The sequence below is a fragment of the Arvicola amphibius genome, chromosome X (assembly GCF_903992535.2).
Source record: "Arvicola amphibius chromosome X, mArvAmp1.2, whole genome shotgun sequence".
Lineage (NCBI taxonomy): Eukaryota > Metazoa > Chordata > Mammalia > Rodentia > Cricetidae > Arvicola > Arvicola amphibius.
In genome coordinates this window covers 65,412,552-65,433,972 of record NC_052065.1, presented here as the reverse complement: position 1 = coordinate 65,433,972, position 21,421 = coordinate 65,412,552, and the positions used below count along the sequence as shown (strand labels likewise).

General features: G+C 38.1%; 1 protein-coding gene across 1 annotated transcript in view; it reads right to left on the bottom strand.

Annotated features, from left to right (window-relative positions):
* Positions 1-21,421, bottom strand: part of Atp7a (ATPase copper transporting alpha) — a 107,700-nt gene that overhangs the window by 45,498 nt on the left and 40,781 nt on the right. Inside the window, exon 2 of the mRNA XM_038316510.1 lies at positions 17,750-17,889. Within this exon, the coding sequence (XP_038172438.1) occupies positions 17,750-17,869 (120 nt within the window). The 5' untranslated portion in view covers positions 17,870-17,889. The remainder of the gene's footprint in view (positions 1-17,749; positions 17,890-21,421) is intronic.

Below are 21,421 nucleotides of genomic sequence, written 5' to 3'. Positions count from 1 at the left end.
AAGGAAGGGATATATTATTAATTCAATGCTAAAACTGTTCATTTTGAGATAGCAGTAGAATGATGTTTAAATAACAGTTAAAGAATAGGTACCATTATTATTAATTCTTAGTACAAAGCTTGTTCCATACAACAAAAATAACGCAAAAAATTTAAAGTAATTTATAGTAGAAACATTGTTTTAAATCTTCTGTGATTACTGTACAGTTAAACATTTTGTTAATTTTTTCTTTTAGTTTTTTTCTAAATATTTTAATATTTATTTATTATGTATACAATATTCTGTTTGTGTGTACAGCTGCAGGTCAGAAGAGGGCACCAGACCCCATTACAGATGGTTGTGAGCCACCATGTGGTTGCTGGGAATTGAACTCAGGACCTTTGGAAGAGCAGGCAATGCTCTTAACCTCTGAGCCATCTCTCCAGCCCTTTCTTTTAGATTTTTATAAATGTGTATGTGTATTTTGGCCATGTAGTTGTTAGCTATCATTTTGGTTCTGGATATCAAACCAGATCTTCCGAGAGAGCAGACAGTGCTTTTAACCACTAAGATGCCCCCTTTTGCTCATTTTAATGAACTTCATTTTTTTTTTATTTCTTCCTTTAGCTTTGTAACTGATAACAATAGGTTTGATAAAAACTTGAAATATGATCATGGCATGGAGGTTTCTAAGGCTCAGATAACTCTAGCCAGGTAGCTTTTTGTGGAAGAGAGCACTAGCATAAATGATCAACAGAAATGGGAAAATAATTTATATTGGTTTTAGATATTACCATATAATATTTTCCATGAAAAGGAGAAAAATTAAAGCCACACATCGAGATGCATTCCTATACTTCATGCATTCGGGGGAGGTCAAGGTCAGCCTATAGTCATGTTATATTTCAAGGCATAGTACAAATTACAGTACAGCCTGGATGACATAATTCTCTTTCAGGGAACTAGGGTTCAATTCTTAGCACCTATACTACAGTTAACAGCCATCTATAACTTTAGTTCCAGGAGACCCAACATTATCTTCTGGCCTCCATGGACACTAAGCATACACATGGTGCACAGAAAATATGAAAATGTAGGAAAATACACATATATACAAAATAAAAATAAATAAAGTTTGAAGCTGGAAAGATGGATCAGTAAGAGTATCTGCTACTCTTGTAGAGGACCCTGGTTCAATTCCCAGCACCCACATGGCAGCTCACAACCTTACTTGTAACTCCAGTTCCAGGAATCAATGCCCTCTAAAGGCACAGATCTACATGCAGCCATATATATAAAACACTCATACATATAAAATAAAATAATAAAACTAAAACGATACATATTTTTCACATTATAGTTTATAGACATACATGTTTTCAAAAGATACAATATAATGGTAGCCATTATATCAAATGCAGGTCTTCGTGTTATTAAATAGATCTCTTTTAATCTCACTTGCCTGAGGTCTATGGCATTCTGATTGAGGAAATAGATGTGAGTGCAGCTTCGTAGTAGTATATTTGCTTAGTCTGCAAGGCCCTAGAGTAATCCTGAGTGTTGCAAAGAAAAGGCTAAAGGAGAAGAGGGAGAATAGATCACTGGTTGTCAGGGTCTATACATAAGCCTTAGGCAGTACAGGTAGTTTTCAGGGGTGGTGGTGGTGGTGGTGGTGGTGGTGGTGGTGGTGGTGGTGAATGAATCTGCACATGTATTTCTGCTACCTGCTACATGGGGGAGAAACCTTCAGATGTAAACTGCTCTGTTAACACACCTTCCAACAGTTCTTTCTCATTCTTTTCAGCTAAAACTTTATGATACAAATTGAACACGCCCAGAAGCATTCCTTCTCCTGATTTTTAGAACATGTGCTCCACTACCTTAGGCAAATCATGCCCCAAACTTTGCCTATTATCTTTCCTTCTTAAATTATGACCTTAAACTCATCATAATCAGGATTGTACTACTTAACTGAGCATGCTTAACAATGGGCCAACCCCTGAATGAAAATATGCAGGCTTCCTGAATAAAAAGCCTCAAGCTTCCTTGGTAAGCACTACTTTGGAAATAATTACCCCATCACCTTCCCTGCTATAGGTAATAAATCTTTCCTCACTCCTTTATATTTAGCTGTGCTTGTTTTAGCTTTTGTACCCAACCAGATGGGAACCTAGTCTATTTGATTACATTCACAAAATGTAAATGTACATTTACAAAAATAACATGTTTTAACATTCACAATCAATAACACTCACAAAAATAAAAATGCCTAGCATGTGCAAAACTCTGATTTTAATGCAAAAAATAAGAAAAATTCTAATTATTATACACCTAAAAAGGATCAATGTTGTTAAATGGCAAATTTTTAGGCTCACACCTATTTCAAGCTCCAAATGTTCCCTCCTCAGCCTTCTGAATGCAGGAATTACAGGTATGTGCCTCCACATCTGGTTCTACATGACAATTTCTTAAAATCAGAAATTCAAATAAGGTTAAAATTCAGTATTTCAGCTTCCCTCCCTATAACTGAAGTGCTTATAGTGGGTAGTGCCTGTGATATCATATATAAAACACTTCTATCACTGATGAAGATTCTTGCACAGCCCTATTGTGGGGACTACTGCATATAAGTTTCATTACATCATAGCTAATATATCCTTTTAAATGTTTTGTTACCTTTTTTTGCTTATGGGTCAGGGGGTCTACATAGTGAGTTTGAGACCAGCCTGGACATCATAATACCCTGTCTCAAACAACAATAATAAATAAAAAGTAGTATTTCAAAAAAAGTAGTATTTCCCCATATTATTCATTCTGCAGATGAGGAAAACATGTTATTATTTAGTTACTTCTATTTCTATGTTTTAAAGCTAGATGAGCATGCTTAGCACAAATCACTTTGGGGTATGAGCACTCAACTTATAATGAAAAGCCTTTAGAAACCTCAAGTATCAAAGGAAGCAAAACTCACAACCCCTTATTTTCTTTTAAGAAGAAAGTCACGCAGGAGCTCAGAATCATCAAGGACAGTACTGAGTGCCAAAACCTTGGGTAGGAAGCTAAGCTGGTATTTATTTACCTAACAAATATTTACTGAGTGTCCATTATGTGCCTGGCATTGTACTGGCTGTTAGAGACACAATGGTGAGGCAAGCCAGGCAAGGCTGTGCAGAGATGGAAATTGCTAGTAGCAGTGTGATTCTTTGCCTGAGCAGCTCTCCTTTCACATGCTCCCCTCATCCCTAAATCATCACCTCCAACTCCCCACACTGTTCCAACGTTTCTACATCATTTTTCATTAGGAATCAGTGCTGTCATTTTATTCTTAAAGAAACCCTTTTCCATTATTTCAAGAGTCCCTCTGAACATAATCAGAACAGCCTACAGATCATGAGCGCAGGAAGCACTGAAGACAGAAGAGTATAAACTAGTTAGCAGAAGACGGTAGTGGGAGAGAAGAACAGAAAGTAAACTAATGGCACCCTGTGATCTTAGCAACAGCAGGTACGCCAGCGCCCACCTATAATCTGAGCACTCAGGAAGTGTCTGCCAACAGGAAGGTCAGAGCTCCAAGGCCATCTTAAACTACATGCTACACAAACATACCACCACCACCACAACCATAATGTAGACAGGTTGCTAGCTGTTCACATAATTTATATTAGTGCTTATAATTTTCTGTGTCTCTTGAAATGTTAAACATGAAATCCGGATACAAAACTATAACACTTGAGAGGTTAAAGCAGAAGGATCAATGCTGCTTTGAGTCTAACATGGAATACACAGTGAGTCCCAGGTCCAGGTCAATCTTGGTTTTACACGGTGAAACTCCATTCAAAAAGGGAGGAGACAACCCAGATATAGCATATTTCTCTACATAAAACATCTATGTAAACTGTATAAATATGTGGTTTGTATCTTCTATTCTTAGACAATATAAAAAATGAAAACCTTGGAAGAATCATCCCACCTCTCAGTTTCCTGAGAAGACCAGAGAAAATATTCCTTTTTAGCTCTAGTTTTCTGTAAGAGTTTAATATTGTGCCAGGAAGATGGATTAGTGGATAAAGGCTCTTACTTATCACCAAGTCTAACAACCTGAGTTTCAGTCTCAGGATCCATATTATGAAAGGAGAGAACCAAATCCAACAAGTTATCTTCTATAATATCCTTGCATGTGTGTCATACACACACACACGCACACACACACACACACACACACACACACGCACACACACACGATGGAAGGAAGGCAGCCAGGCAGGCAGACTGGCTGGCTGGCTAGCTTTAAGAAGCTAAAAATTTGAGCTGTAGAGATGGCTCAGCAGTTAAGAAGACTGGCTGCTCTTCCAGAGGACCTGGGTTCAATTCCTAGCACTTACATGGCAGCTCACAACTGTCTATAAGTCCAAAGTCTTAATATCCTCACATAGACATACATGCAGACAAAACACCAATGCAAATAAAATAAAAATAAATAATTTTTTAAAAAGCTTTAAAACTGGGACCAGAGAGATAGCTGAGCGGTTGAGAGCACTATCTGCTCTTGCCAAGGACTCACGTTTGATTTCCAGAACCCAAGTGGTGGCTTACAACTCTGTATCTCCAGTTTCAAGTGATCTGATGCTCTTTTTTGGCTTCAGTGGGCACCAGACAAGCATGTACATATGTACACATAGACAAATCACCCAATCACATAAAATAAATGTGTTCCCACAAAATTCCAATGTTTCAAAGCCAACAAGGAAGATGTAGTTGGACTTTTCTTTAGGCTCACAAATAACATGGAGACTTATTGTTAGTTATGAAAGTTTGGCCTTAGCTTAGGCTTGTTCCACTAGCTCTTATAACTTACATAAACCCATTTATTTTATTCTACATTCTGTTCTCTTTATACTGGCAATGTTGTTTCCTCTGCATCTGGCTGGCGACTCTGCCATTCTTCTTCCCAGAGTCCTCTCTGTTCCCGGAAGTCCTGCCTAGCTATTGACCATTCAGCTCTTTATTAAACCAATCAGAAGGTACCTTGGCAAAAACACACCTTCACAGTGTAAAAAAATATTCCAGAATTGAAGGGTCCTAGGTAACTAGTTTGTAAAAGCAGAGTCATCATAATTAAGATTAGGATCCTTATAAACAAGGACCCAGAGAACTCATATGAAGAGTCAGTCATGTGAGGATACAGAAAGAAAACACTGACTATGATAAAAATATTGGCATACACCAAATATGTTAATGCCTGGGTTTTAGACCTCCCAACCTTTAGACAGTAAGAATTGAATTTCTGAAGCAAGTATCAGTGGTTTATCCTTGTATTTCCAGCACTGGGAAGGCTGGAGAGGAAGACTCTGAGTTCAAGGTCAGCCTGGACTATATAGTTTGTGGTGAGACTAGGCTATATACGGAAACCCTGTAAACAACAACAACAATAATAGCAGCCATGCTATTATTATTATATAATATAATATATTATATATAATATAATAATAGTCATGGTGGCACATGCCTGTAAATTCAGTACCTGAGAAGCTCAGGCAGGACGATTCTGAGTTCTAGGTCAACCTGGGGGTTATATAGCTATATGCATATAGAATGAGACCCTGTCTGAAAATGAATAGATAAATGAAATAATTTTCTTATATATAAGTCACTTTGTGGTATTTTCCTATAGAAGCCTGAACAGACTAAGGCAAAGGTGTTCCAGTACCATAAAAGCTAAATCAACTACCTAGGATGCTTAGGGAGAAAATGAAAGAGGTTTCAAATGCAAATGTATATAATTCCATAATCTACAAATGGTTAAGATACATAGCTCCATGTTAATGAAAACTAAAATTCTATGCCTGCAATTTGGAGCAACATATGGCTTATATATATAAACAACTGAAAAACATGAAATATTTCTAGTGTTAGAATCAAAGTTTAGTTATATGTCTGTTTTTCCTCCTCACATTTCACATCATCATTTCTTGAGACAGTTTTTCATGTAGCTCAGACCAGTTTTTCTTTATATTTGTTTATTTGGGTTTTTTTGTTTTATTTTTCGAGACAGGGTTTTTCTGTAGCTTTAGAATCTGTCCTGGAACTAGCTCTTGTAGACCAGGCTGGCATCGAACTCACAGGTATCTGTCTCCCTCTGCCTCCAGAGTGCTGCCCTTTAAAGGTGTGTGCTACCACCGTCCAGCTCCAAACCAGTTCTTAAACTCACTTTGTGGCTAAGGAACTCTTGATTCTCCTGCTTCCACTTCCTAGTGCTGGAGACAGATTCAAAGACAAAGAAAACCTCTAAATGGTTTACAGTGTGTTAAAAAATATATGTAGGCTTGGAGAGAAAAGAAAAGAGGATAAAGTCCTTAAAATAGAAAAGAAAGAGAGTGGTTGAGTGTGGTGGCACACACTTTTAATCCCAGCACTTGGGAGGCAGAGGCAGGAAGATCTCTTTGAGTTCAAGGACAACCTGGTTTACAGAGTGAGTGCTAGGAGAGCCAAAGACACACAGAGAAACCTAATCTCAAAAAGCCAGGAATTAAAAATGAAAATAAAAAAATAGAATTTAAAATAAAGCCATGTACAAATGAAAAACACAGAGAGTCTGGATACTATATATTAATTGTGTTGTCTTTAAGTTGTTTGATGGCTGAGGAAGGAGCAAAAGCTGCTAAAAGATATTTGATTATAAATGCTGCTAGATTAATCCAACATATGTATTTTGAAAATGCCTTCACTTCAAAATTGAAGTCAAAAGGTAAATTACTTTGGAGGAGAGGTTTTGCTTTTGTTTCCACAGAAAATGAGATGCTATGGATACATTCTGGGCTAAGAAAAATCAGGTTTGATCAAGGAAAATCCCCTGAAGAATCTCCAATAGGAGCAAATGGTCCAGATGATCCAACATTTCAGAGGACCTCTGTTGGAGTTTCCTCTGAATTCTGCATCCAGAACAGTTTCAAGACTGCTGGCCGCAAGGATCAAGCCTCACAGAATATTCCATTCAGGACTTGACCATAATTGAAAATTTTCTTTAGGCCACCATAAGATTATCAGTGCCCCCAATCAGCAGGAAGTAGCCTGGAAAACTATGCCCACATTCCCAAAAAGTGGATTATGGATGTTTGCATTAGTTTAGAATGTTGGTTACAAGTTGCTATGGATAATGGTCAGGAGAAAAGCCAACCAAAGGAGATTCGATTCAAAGTTCTTGGTTTTTTGTTTGTTTGTTTGGGGTTTTTTGTGTGTGTGTGTGTGGGGGGGGGACAGGTCTTTTATCCTGTCACTTGTTTTATTTCTAATAAAACACCAATTGGCCAGTAGCCAGGCAGGAAGTAGAGGCAGAGCAATGAGAACAGGAGAATTCTGGGAAGAGGAAAGATTCAGTCTGCAGTCAACACAAGAGGAACCCAGACACAGAGGAAGCAAGATGAGACTGCTTTGCCGAAAAAGGTACCAAGCCACATGGCTAACACAGACAAGAATTATGGGCTAATATAAGTTATAAGAGTTAATAAAAAGCCTGAGCTAACAGGCTAAGCAGTTTTTAATTAATGTAGGCCTCAGTGTATTTATTTGGGACTAAACGACTGTTGGACCGGGTGGGGCAGAAACCTCAGTCAACATGAGAGGATGCCCAAACTGGCCTTGCCCTATAGTCAGATTGCTGAATATCTTAAATATCATTCATCATAGAACCTTCATCCAGCAAATGATGGAAACAGAGGCAGAGATCTGCATCAGAGCACTGGACTGAGCCCCCAAAGTCCATTTGAAGAGTGGGAGGAGTGAGAATATGAGCAAAAGGTCAAGACCATGATGGGTATACCCACTGAAACAGTCTACCTAAGCTAACAGAAGCTCACCAACACCAGACAGACAGGGAAGGAAACAGCATAGGTCCAAACTAGTCCCTCTGAATGTGGTTGACAGTTGCATGGCTGGGGCAGACTGAGGGGGCCACTGGTAGTGGCACCAGGATTTATTCCTACTGCTTGTACTGGCATTTGGGGAACTTATTCTCTTTGGATGGATACCTTGCTCAGCCTAGATATAGTAGGAGTTTCCCCAAAGCAATGTGCCTTATCCTCTCTGAGGGATGGGGTAGGTGTATAGAAAGGGAGGAGAGGAGGAAGTGGAAACTTGGATTAGTATATATAATTTTAAAAAAGATAATTTGCTTTCTTTTTTAGAAAAATAGATTTTTAAAAAATGTCATTTATCAATATAATCTATATTATGACTTGCTGAAAAGCATGTATATTATTAGAGTAATGCTGGATGCTGGTCCTTTAATATATGACACTGAAAACTGAAATAAAACAAGATTAAAGCTCTAGTAATATTTATCCAGGGGACAGAGCTGTAGATCTGTGATGAAGTATATATTTAGCATATGCAAGTCCCTAAATTCAATCCCCAGCTTTCCTATTAGACCAATCAAAAGAAAGGTTACCATCCACAACTATTAAGTCAATTATGAGACTGTAAAAGACAGTTCTTAAAACTACAACAATAATCCAAAAGATGTATAAATATTCAAATAGTTTAAGATGAAAGAGACAGATTTCATAGATTTATAAAAAATATTAACAGTACTTTTCACAAACTAAGCTACTTTTAAATTGAGTGCTTTGTCAAATCCCATTCTAACAGATTTCAACTGCTTCAGAAATGTACAAGCAATACATAATTATTCATATAAAATTCAAATGCAGCAGTATAAAAGGGAAATACTAAAATACCCTCTCCATACTATTTCTCTACTGCTAGGTTTTTATCTTAGATTTCATCTTTCTTTGATCCTTGAAATACAGTTCAGAAAACTAATCTTCTTTGAATAACTAACAATGTCTTCATGATGCATGCTTGCTCATTAGTATTTATTTTTTTAAAATTTATTTATTTTTTATTTTATGTGGCTATTGGCCTGTATTATATGTGTGTGCTTTATATGTATGTCTGATGCCTACAGAGGCCAGAAGACAGCATCAGACCCCCTGCCCCTGGAATTACAGATGACTATGACTATGATCTGCCATGTGGGCGCTGGGAACTGAATCCTGGTCCTCTACAAGAACAGCAGGTACTCTTTAACCACTGAGCCATTTCTATAGCTGTTATGATATACTGGCCTGGCCTGTCACCTGGGTAACTTGTCCCCTTAAGAGACAAGTTCTGCCCACTCTCAGTCCTACCGTTCTGCCAAGAGAAGCTATCTCTCACCTCCTCCAGCCTGTGTTCTCGTGCTCTCTCTCTTTCAGACCCTCTTCTGAAGAGGTGGCTACTGCCTCTTTCTCTTCCCCTCCTCTCTGTTCTCTCTCTCTCTCTCTCTCTCTCTCTCTCTCTCTCTCTCTCTCTCTCTCTCTCTCTCTCTTCTTCCCTCCCTCCCTCCCTCTCTCTCTCTCTGCCTTCTTCTCTTTTCCCCACTTCTTTTCCATTTTCCCCTTCCATTTCCCCTCCATAACCCACTAAATAAACTCTATACCCAAATTCTCTGCATGGCATGTATGTCTGTCTCCCACCTATCTCGGTCTCCCACCCGCCAAGGGGACCCATCGCTGCTCCACCCTTCCTATCTTTAAAAAAGAATAACAATAGTCTCTAGTCACTAATATTTATAATAATTAAAATTCTCTTTTATCCTAATACAGTGCTGGTAATAGGACATCAGTTTGAAAGACTATCAGTGCATGTGTTCCCTTTTAACAAAACCTTAAGTAATCTTAAGAGGAGAGAGAAAGAAATGTGTTCATGTGCATGGTGGGTATGCATATGTATTCATGTGTTCCACAGTAATGAGAACATACATTTGCAGGTACATGTACTCATATGTGTGGATGGCAGTTGCAGGCACTGCCTTCCTCAATCACTCTCCACTTTATTTTATGGCCACCTGGCATTTACATGGGTACAAAGCATCCTAACTCTGGTCCTCTGGGTCTCTTGATTGTGCAGCAAAGACTTTATCCACTGAGCCATCTCCCCAGACTCCTGAGAGATGACTGTTAAAGGATACTCTATACAAAGAGAGTAAACTACAGCACTTACGAATAAATGGGAAAAGTGCTCCAAAAGTAAGCATTGGAAGTTTCAGGTTAATGAGGCATTAACCTTTGCAGTCATTCAGTTCTTGTATCTAATGAAATTTGATTTTACATTCCCACTTCAAAAGAGCCAATCAATTGCTGAGAAAGATCTTCACATTATCTTCCCATGTTATTTTTTTCTTTGAGCAGATCACTGGGGTGATTCAATTAAACTTCAAGTTAATTCCTTTAAAGTCTACTATGATAGCACTAGCAGGACAAATAAGAATACTATACTCAATAACAATACAATTCCAGACAAAATCCCCAAAATTCATTTAAATGCTAAAGCTGAAAAGGCAAATAATCACATTGCATTTATTTTAGACTTAGAGACTTCCTGACTCTCCACTCTCGTTGAGTTAAAGCTCTAATCTCTTCTATTGCTGCATTATTCAATAAAGTAGGCTCACTCATTTTAATATCTGTTTTATTACTTCATTCCAAACACTACCAAGGGTCCCTTGACTTAGGCCATATATTAGTTCTTCCCAAACCTGGTTTTAAAATTGCCTTCACAGAGGCTGTGGATGTAGGTCAGTGAGAGAGTTTGTCCAATAGGTATTAGGCCCTGTATCACACACACACACAAATACACTGACAACATAGTATAACCTCAAAAATTATGACCCAGAAAATTAAAACTTAAAATTCTTTGTAAAGTGATCAATATTTGTACATTTCCAAGTAGAAATACATTCTGACTATAAATGTTTGAACAAAAGCAATTTTATAAATGATGCCTAGAGACAAATCTCTTTTAGAGCCTCTGAGACAATTGGAGGGTACTTATTTAAGTAAAAGAATATAAAACTACAAATAGCAAAATTCTACACCAAGTATGTATTCTGAATATAAAACAAACATTCTAAGTTATGTCTGGGCATTATGGTACAAGTCTGTAATCTCAACACTCAGGAAGCAGGGGGATCAAGAATTGAAGGTCAGCCTGAACTAAAAAGCAAGACTGTCACACACATACATACACAAATAAATCACAAGTTACAAACTTCTTTTGAATCTTTTTTTTTTACTACCTGTGGGGGGAATAGAGGGGAGGGGGGGTGACAGAGAGTGAGAGTGAGAGAGAGCACAAATTATAAACTTGTCAAATAGAAATGTTTAGCCAGGCATGGTGGCACATGTCTTTAATCCTAGCACTAGGAAAGAAGAAGCAGGTGGATCTCTATGACTTGAAGGCCAGAATATATTGAGAGTTCCAGAACAGCCAAGGCTATATTGAGTCTCTCTCTCTCTCTCTCTCTCTCTCTCTCTCTCTCTCTCTCTCTCTCTCTCTCTCTCTCTCTCTCTCTCTCTGTATGTGTGTGTGTGTGTGTGTCTGTCTCTCTCCTCCCCTCTTACACATAAAACACAAAGATAAATGTCATAAACCTTTATAACTAATATTTTTCTTAATGATATTCCAAACATCTATCTCTATATCTAAGTTTTTACGTATACTTTCAACCATACAGTTATTTAGTGCTAATGATTTTATAAAAGCATTTTTGTACAAAAAGCTAACTCAGTTTTCCCTGCAGACTGAATGCTAGCTTCCTCTGTCTGTCTGGTCTACAGTGTTAGTGCTAGAATACTGTAACCCTGAGCAGCAGCAGCAGCCCTAAAGTATTTTTTCAGTCAAAGTTTAGAAGGGTTCTTCCAGCATTACAACTGAACACTGGAGGTTATAGGCGCTGGCAAATTTGAGGAAAGTCCTGAGTTTCTTTCATATATAAGCTATAAGAATTCAGGGATGCCAGGCGGTGGTGCACACGCCTTAAATCCCAGCACTCGGGGTGCAGAGACAAGCGATCTCTGTGAGTTTGAGGCCAGCCTGGTCTACAAGAGCTAGTTCCAGGACAGGCTCCAAAGCTACAGAGAAACCCTGTCTTGAAAAACTAAAAAAAAAAAAAAAAATTCAGGGAGTTTTGTAATTCCCTGTACAGTAACTAGTCTTACATTAGTTATACTACATTGGTGCTATTCTTTTACCAGTTTTCTATCAGGCCTGACATCCTCATGTTAAGATCCTGGAGGAAGCAGCACAATAGATGGTAGTGATTTTGTGAGCCATTCTTATACCATAGTTCTTAGCAAAAACTTCACTAAACTAGATATAACAAGAACCAACCACACAAAGCCAAATAGCCCAGTAATCTTAAAGTAAGCATAGCTCCAATGTCACTCCTCCACTTAGATCTTCCAAATGCTCATATATACTCCAACCATTCAACACAAAGAGAACCTCTGTTAAGAGGTAGAGGTGAAATGAAAAGAACAGTAGTCCACTAAAAGTGTTCAAATCTTGCTTTTGCAAATTGTCTAAAATATGACTGTGGGCACTGTAGAAGATATTTGCAATCCCCACCCTTGGGAGACTAAGGCAAGCTCAAATCCTGCCTTGGCTACTCAATGAGGTCCTATATCACTTCTTAGCATTTTGGTTAAGTTCCAACATAAAAACAAAACAAGCCAGGCACAGTAAAGAAAGCATACAGAAGGGCATGAGTTCAAAGTCAGCTTGATCCAGTCTCAAAGGAAGCAAACCAAGCACCGATCCATGTGAGCACATTTGAGATTCTTTCCAGAGTCATAGAGGGAAGTTAGTGCATAGAGAGGCTCTGAAACTTAAGTTTTATTAACTTCATAATAAATCTGAGTCTAGAGGCCTAATAGTACAATTTTTTAAGAGAAAGGTCACAATGTATCCTCCTTCATAAAAGTGTTTGATGGAGGAGAGGCAGAGCTGGAAAAAGCTGACCTGTTTCCTTTCAAGCTCAGCAATCAAATTACCAATGTGCCCTGGAAAGTACAGCCTTCAGTATCTATCACTAGGATTCATATAAATCACTGTTGGTAACCCAAAGTGCTTTTATATTACAGCCCTGCTCTTCTTCCTTTACTATTTAATCAGAATGCAATTGCATTTGTCTAACTTTAAACAGACTTTATTAGAAGCAGAAATAGCAGTTTTATATCTAAGTGGGGCACAAGTAGAGTGCTTTGAAAAATAGAAATGTATTTGAAAATATTAAAATATAATCTAGCTGGGGGTATAGACCTTTCCAGCATACACAAGGCCCTACTTTTAATCCCCAGCACCACAAAAAAGGCTGCCTGACAAGGTGGTCTGTAATTTTAGCACTTCAGAGAGAAAGAGTATGATCAAGGACATTCTCAGCTACATAGTGAGTTTGAGACTGACCTGGTATACTTGAGACCCTGCCATAAGAAAAATGTGGAGAGGACTGAAGAGCTAAGTGAAGAGCACTTGCTGTTCTTTCAGAGGATCCAGATGCAGTGCCCAGCACCCACATAGGCAGCTCACAACTGTCTGTAACTCCAGTTCCAGGCAATCCAACATCCTCTTTCACTCAACATTCCAGTTCCTGCTCAAATGTAGTGCGCATACATATACTCAGCTCAGGTACATATACATAAAACAAAATAGATACATAAATATTTTATTAAGTGGAATCTAGCCCTATAGTTATATATAGAGATGTTTTAACAGAAAAAATACTCAATATATTTTACTAGACAAGGGTTAAAAGTTTGGGAAAATGGTCAGTAGACAGCAAGTAACTAACTTGAAAAATTGGTGAACTAGCATCTGTGGTTAAATGGCTTTACTGTAATTAGCACAGACACAACTATATACTTAGCAATATTAGGTCTGAGTTCTGGCCTCCAGCACCAGTCCTACCTTAATTCCAGTGGAGGTTTAATTGGATTCATTTATGAATAAACCAAGTACAGGGTTCATACACATTACTTACTGAAATTAATTCATTTTAAAGCTTTAAGCCTGAAGAATGTAGAGCTTCCTTGCTGATCGTCTTCCCTAACTAACAACTACAAAGTATTAATCTAATTTTATAAAACTATAATTTATAAATATTATGTAAATATATTTCTGCAAATTTGGTTATTTGGGGAGATAAATTTATTTAGGAAACTTGTAGCATAGTGATAAACAAGACAATTACCCATCACTTCTCAGCTTTTCCAACCTGGCTTTCTTGCCAAAGAACATTAAAGCCAGCCATACAAATCCTTATTGGTTTGTTGGTAAAAAGGAATCAGGCCAAGGTAGAAGATGAAAAGAAAATATATGACTAGCTGTTTACATGGATGCCTCTGGGACAGAAAACTTCAAGCAACACAAATCACATGACAGAATTTAAACTTAACCACAGCCTTCTACTTAGCCTTGGCTGATAAGGGTCAACAAAGGAGAACACTGCTTCGCTTCAGGCATATACTAATCTGTACCCACAATTTATTCCATCCTTTCTGACAAAGAGGAGTATGAAAGATATGGAGAAAAGAGTACCACATGCATACAAATGCTCTCACATGGCTCTTGAATTAAGGAAATGCAAAAGGAATTGTGTCATGACACAGTAACTGTTTTATAATAAAAACAAAAAAAGTAAATCAATGTGTTCAAGACTCTGAGAAGAATCATAGACAAGAACATTATATAGACAATAAAATATAAATCTTATATTTATCTGAAAAGCCAAAAGCATTTGAAATGTCTGATGACTAGTTAAAAATTAACATTTAGATAAAGAAGAGTTCAAGTATCTATTATAGAAATATACAAACTTCTAGTTAAACTGGGCAGTGGTGGCACATGCCTTTAATCTCAGCACTCAGAAGGCAGAGGCAGGTGGATCTCTGTGAGTTCAAGGCCAGCCTGGTCTACAGTGTTGAGTTCCAGGACAGCTAGGACTGTTACACAGAGAAACCCTGTTTTGAAACAAACAAACATTCTAGCTATAATGTGATGTAGGAGTGTTTCTATCTATCTGCTGTTTCATTGGTTAATTAATAAAGAAACTGCTTGGCCTGATAAGTTAGAACATAGGTGGGTGGAGTAGACAGAACAGGATGCTGGGAGTGAGGCAGACGCCTTGGGCAGATGCCTCAGGCAATCACTATGCCTCTCCTCTCTGGGTCAGATGCAATGAAGCTCCAACCCAAGATGGACGTAGGCTAGAATCTTCCCGGTAAGCCACCCCTCGTGGTGCTACACACATTACTAAATGTGGGTTAAAGCAAAATTTGAGAGTTAGCCAGTAAGAGGCTGAAGCTAATGGGCCAAGCAGTGTCTAAATGAATACTATTTGTGTTGTTATTTTGGGGCATAAGCTAGCCAGGCAGCTGAGAGCCGGGCGGTGGGAAGTGGCCCACAGCTCCTCACTACAATAATGTAATATAGATACACTTTAAATATAATGAGTTTCTCATAAAAAGGAATCTGGTGAATCCTCAATTTTAAATTATGTGCTAAATGTGGTGTGTATTTGGACAAAACTCCCTTTAAAATATTAACATCTGGAAGCTTACACCTGTGATAATAGCATTTAGGAGGGTGAAGCAGGAGGATCAGCACAAGTTTGAGGCCGGCCTCAGCTACCCAGTAGATTCCAAGACACCCCAGGGCATAGTGAGACTCCTTTTCTCAAAAACATCTGCCCTTAGTAGTATATCTAAGAATGCAATATTTGCATGTGGATCTCAACTGCTCACAGAGAAAGCATTCCAGGACTGAAGCAAGCTGATCAAATTCCAAAGTGGCATTTACTTTCCACCAGCATTGTAATGAACATTGAATAAAAGCAAAATTACAGAAAACCTCCAGAAACTACAGTTACCATCAATATACAGTGATTTTAAAGATGGTGAAAATAAATATTAAGACACTAGACACACAAGAACACTACATGTTAGAATTAACTCATTAAGCTCCAAAAGTGAAAATAAACATGTTCAAGCCTAAACAATTTGTATTATAATATTTTAAATGCTCCCATATAGTATTGTTATTATAATAGAATCTTCAAACAAACTCTCTTTGAGTCAGAGTCTTGCTATGTAGCCCAGTTTGGATTTGAACCTGTTAGGCAACCCAGTCAGCCTCATAGTAACACTCGTTCTGCTTTCTTCCAAGGCACCACACCCAGGAATCTTCATCACTTTGATAAGAAAGGGGCTCTTTTCATTTCCTTGACCTCTATGTATAAGCTGAGAAGAACTAGGAGAAGGGGTTCATGGAAAACTGGTGAAATGAGATGAATTAATATCAGTGCTCAGACTCTCAAAATGCTACAAGAGATAGGCATAAGGGTCCAAACTGAACCATCTTCACAGCTCCCTTAGTTTGGACCATTACCTCTATCAAACTCACTCTGATTCCCAGCTCCCATGTAAATATCCAGGTGTAGTGCCACACACCAAGTCATTCTATTGCTGGGGAGGTAGACACAAGAGGATTTCTGGGGCTCACTAGCTAGCAAATGTAGCTAACTGGGCAAAAATGTTTGTAATCCTATTTATTACTTAGGAGATTGGAAGTGAGAGGAACAGGAATTCAAGGATAGCCTTGGCTAAATATTAAATTCATGGTCAGCCTGAGCTACATACACCATGTTTCAAACAAGCAACAAAACAAAGAAAAAAGATTCTGAACAAAACCTCAAGCAACTGGCAGGCAGGGTGGCCCCCATCTATACTCCTAGCACTCAGGAGGCTGAGACAAATGAATCACAAATTTGAGTCTAGCTTGAGCTAGATAGTGAGCTCAAGGCAAGCCTAGCTACACAAATAGCTCCTGCCCCATTAGCTACCCCCAGAAAGAGAAATAATACCAAAAGACAGCCACAGGTGTCCCCTACAGTGTTGGGGAGGCTTAATAGCCCGTGCTAAACAGCCTGGACTTCAGCAGACATAGAGCCCATGCCTATAAACCAGCATTCTGGAAACTGAGGACAGAAGACTGATAGTCTGAGATAGGATGAGGCTATACAGGGCCAGGCCAGCCTAGCACACTTTTGCTTCAAAACCCCCAAAATAAATAAATGCAAAATAACCTGCTAGGGATATAGCTTGGTGGTAAAGCTCTTGCCTAACATGGGCAAAGCCCTAAGTTCAAACTGCAGTACTACCTCCCAAAAGGTAAATAACCTGAACTTCAATCGCAACCACAGCACACTGAGAAATCTGCTGATGCTTAAAGAATGTTAAATAATAATAATAATAATGCTTTAGCTATGTCATATAAACTGTGATCACAAAATAATCACTAATGCTATAAAAAGATAAAAAAAATTCCTAGCTCATTCTCTGAGATCAAATATTTTCACCCAGCATGAAGTTAAAAGTAAATTCAATCTCGTCATGACCCTATATACTTAGAATTCTAGCATTGAGAGCTTGAAGCAGGAGGATCCTGAGTTTGAGGCCATTTTGGGTTACACGTCCAAACTTTGTTTCAAATAAAAAGACAGAAATTAGGAGTAGTAAAAAAGCACACATATGCAACCACAATAGAGTCCATGTTTGAACATTGTTCTTTTTCTTTGCTGTTTTTTTTAAAACTAGCACTGATTGTGTTATCCACACTGATCCTTTAGACTCCTGAACTCAGGTGATCCTCTTGCCTCAATTATACCTGGCTTTCTTTCTTAAAACAGAATTAACTAGATAAGTTATTATTATATAACTATTATATAGTTATTATTATTATATATTATTATACAGATTATTAAGTATCAGCTTAGCAGTGTGAGTATTTTTTTTTCAGTCAAATGTATCGGTTTGATGGCTTCAATTCCAGTAACAGAAGTAATTCTTACCAGAATTATTGTTGATGGCATCTTACTAATTTACAAAGAGAAACTTACTTTAATGTGATGGACACCATTTGCTTTCCCGATCTGCTGTTCAATGGTCCGGACACAGGAAATACATGTCATTCCCTCAACAGAGATAGTGACTGAATTCACATCCATACTTGGTTCCATTTTTTGATGTCTTTATGTTCCTGTTAGAGAATATAAAATCATTAATTCAGCCACGGAAATAATCTTTATCACCTTTTTTACACACCTCCAATTGAAAATGTGCTAATAATAAAATGTGATCAGTATTCTTTCATACTTGCTGAGGAAAACCTTTCAACTAATCTTTGATGAAGTAAAGGAAAGTAGATTTCTATGGCTAAGCTAATTAAAAAAACATACAACACTCCAAGTAATAAATTTTTGAGAACAACAAGATGGCTTAGTCAATGACCTGAGTTCAAGCCCCTGGACCTACATGGTAGAAGAGAAACAAATCCTTAATGTTTTTCTCTGACATCCACATATAGGCACACACATAAAAATAAGCAAAATAAAAGAAAATTTTAAAATGTAACTTGCCTTTAGAAACTACTTTCCTGATTATGAAACATGTTTAGCATATAATCTCACATAATATTTGGATGTAGACCGAAGAACCAAAACAGCTAAAAGTCCTTAGGCTATTCATAGAGTTCTACATGATTTTCCCTGTCTGCCCACCTCAAACTGACCTCTCTGGTCTCCAACCGCCCAGCACACCTGACTCTGTGCCTGTCATGCTATCTACTGGATGACTGCCACTCAAGGGCTTTGGTTTAGCTATTCTCTTGGTTTGGGATTCCTCACTTTCAGAAATCTGCTTAGCTAATTTTCTCATCCGTTTGAAGTCTTTAACCTTTGTCATGGGGCCCACACTGATACCATGTTTAAAATGGCAACCTATATAGCCCTTCAATACAAACATATCCCTATTCCCTTTACGTCTATTTTTTCTATAGAACTCCCCATCTTCTAATATGCAGCTCCACAATTTGTTTATTTATTCTGTTCATTGCTTACTAAAGTTCTGTCTTCTTCTAGTGCAGCAGTTCTCAACCTGTGAGTCGTGACCCTTCTGGGGGTCAAATGACCCTCCTGCACAGGGGTTGCCTAAGACCATCAGAAAACACAGATATTTACATTACAATTTCAAAACAGTAGCAAAATTACAGATATGGGAGTAGCAACGAAAATAATTGTATGGCTGGGGGTCACCACGACATGAGGAACTGTATTAAAGGACGCAGCACCAGGAAGGTTGAGAACCACTGCTGTAGTGAGTTTACAGCACATTCACAGACTCTGCTGCTCCCTTCAAAAATGGAATGTAACCCTTTTCACCCTGAGTATGACCTAGACTTCGTGATGCTTCCAATAAATAGATTATGATGGCCATGACAATATGTTAATTTCTAAGAGTAGCTCATTAAAGGCATTGGTGACTATGAGTGTGGTGGTGTCCCCTGTAATCTTAGGACTTTGAAGGTTATGGCAGGAGGATATCATAAAGAATTCAAGGCCAGGCATCGGCTGCTCTTTTTGAGGGCCTGGGTTTAACTCCCAGCATTTACATAGTGCTCACAACCATCTGTAATTCCAGTTTCAGGGGATCCTACACCCACTTCTGCCCTTTTTGAGTGCCAGGCACACACGTGGTACACAGATATATACATGAAGGCAAAACACCCATTCAAATAAAATAAAATATTTTTTAAAATAGTTCAATCCAAGTTCAACTTATATAGTAATACTCAGTGTCAAATAATTAAGAGGGAAGAGGAATGTATGTTTGTTTATGTGTACATATGTTTATGACAGAGTTCAGAGGACAACTTGTGGGAATTAATTAGTTTTGCCCTTCCATCATGTGGGTTCCAGGGGATCCAACTCAGGATATAAGGTTTGGTGGCAAGCCCCTTTATTTGGCCATCTCACTGGGTCCATGTGTTCATTCTGAAACCCAGATGAAATTCACATGCTAAGAAACCCAGTCTTTCAAGTGTTCCAGTTCAGTGGGTTTTGGTATATTAAAAAGATGTACAACCATGAAAAGGTGGTGGTGGTACACACCTTTAATCCCAACACTTGCAAGGCAGAGAGCAGCCTGGTCTACAAGAGCTAGTCCCAGGACAGGCACCAAAGCCACACAGAGAAATGCTGTCTCAAAAAACCAAAACAAACAAAAAAAGATGTACAACCATAACAATCACATGGTTATAGAACATTTTCCATTCCCTCAAAAAAGAAACCTCCAGCCTGGCAAAATTACTGAGCAGGTAAAGGTACCTACCACCAAGTCTGACAACCTAAATTCAACCCCTGAGACTCACACAGTGGAAGGAGAAGAAACTCCTCCAAGGTGATCTCTGATCTCCACTCACATACTCTGCTGTATGCATATGCACATACATATGCAAAAATAATAAATGAAAATGAAATGAAAAAATCCCCATTGTCATTATCAATCATACCCATTCCCTTCTACTCAGTCCCTGGAAAATACTGATGGACTTCCTATTTCTGCAGATATGCCTATACTGGCCATTTACTGTAAATGGATTCATTCAATATGTGGTTTTATGTCTAGATTCTTGTAGTTAGCATATTTCAAGGTATACTGACATTTCATTCTTTAACATTTTTGATGGTAGCTACTAACATATAAAAGCATTTAATTTTATGAAGTCTAATTTATCCATTGTTTTGTTCTTTCTTTTATTTGTGCTGGGGATCAAATCCAGAACTTGTACTTGCTAAGCCAAGTGCTCTCCCACTCATCTTCAGGTGACATTCTTATACATGCAGATATGCAGTTCTCTCAGAAGCATTTTAAAATTTTATTGAGACATGGTTGACATTTATTTCACCTATTTAAAGTATAAAAGTCAATGGCTCTTAATGCATGCATCCACAAGTGTAGCCATAACCACAGTTAATTTTAGAACATTTTTATCACCTCATAATGAAACCTTATCCCCCCACTAACTCCTAAGGTCATCCACCATCAGTGCCAGGCAAACACTAATCTTTCTGTATAAATAGTATTCCTCTTCAAGTTATTTCATATTACTAGAATAATATAATATGCTATCTCTTGTGACCTGGCCTCATTTTGCTTGTTTGTAACTTTGATGTATATTGTAGTACATACTAATACACATTCCTCTTACAGTAGAATAAATGCACATTTTGACTATCTATTTGTTAGCTGATGGACATTTGAGTTATTTCCACTTTTGCTTCTTATGAATACTGATGTTACAAATGTTGGTAGAAATTTTGTGCTTTCATTTTCTTTAGGTAAAACTGAAGAGTGCTGTGTCATAACTCCACTTAACTAACTGCCTGAGGAACTGCCAGGGTATTCCATAGCAGCCGTGTCGCTGTGAACTCCCACCAATAGTATATGAGAACTTCAGTTTCCTTACCTCCTCAGAGATGCTTGCTGCTATCTGCTTCTTACTGTGTGTGTACAGTGAGGTTAGCTTTGTGATTTTGAGACAAGTTTTTTTTCTTCCTTACTGGGTGGCTTGAAACCGTTAATCTTACCACTTCATTATCCTAAGAGCTGGAATTACAGATGGGGACCACCATGCCCTGGCTCTGACTTTTCTCATACCATACTAGTAGATAGGAAAAGGTATCTCATGGTTTTGATTCCAATTTCCTAATTACTCATAATATTAAGCATCT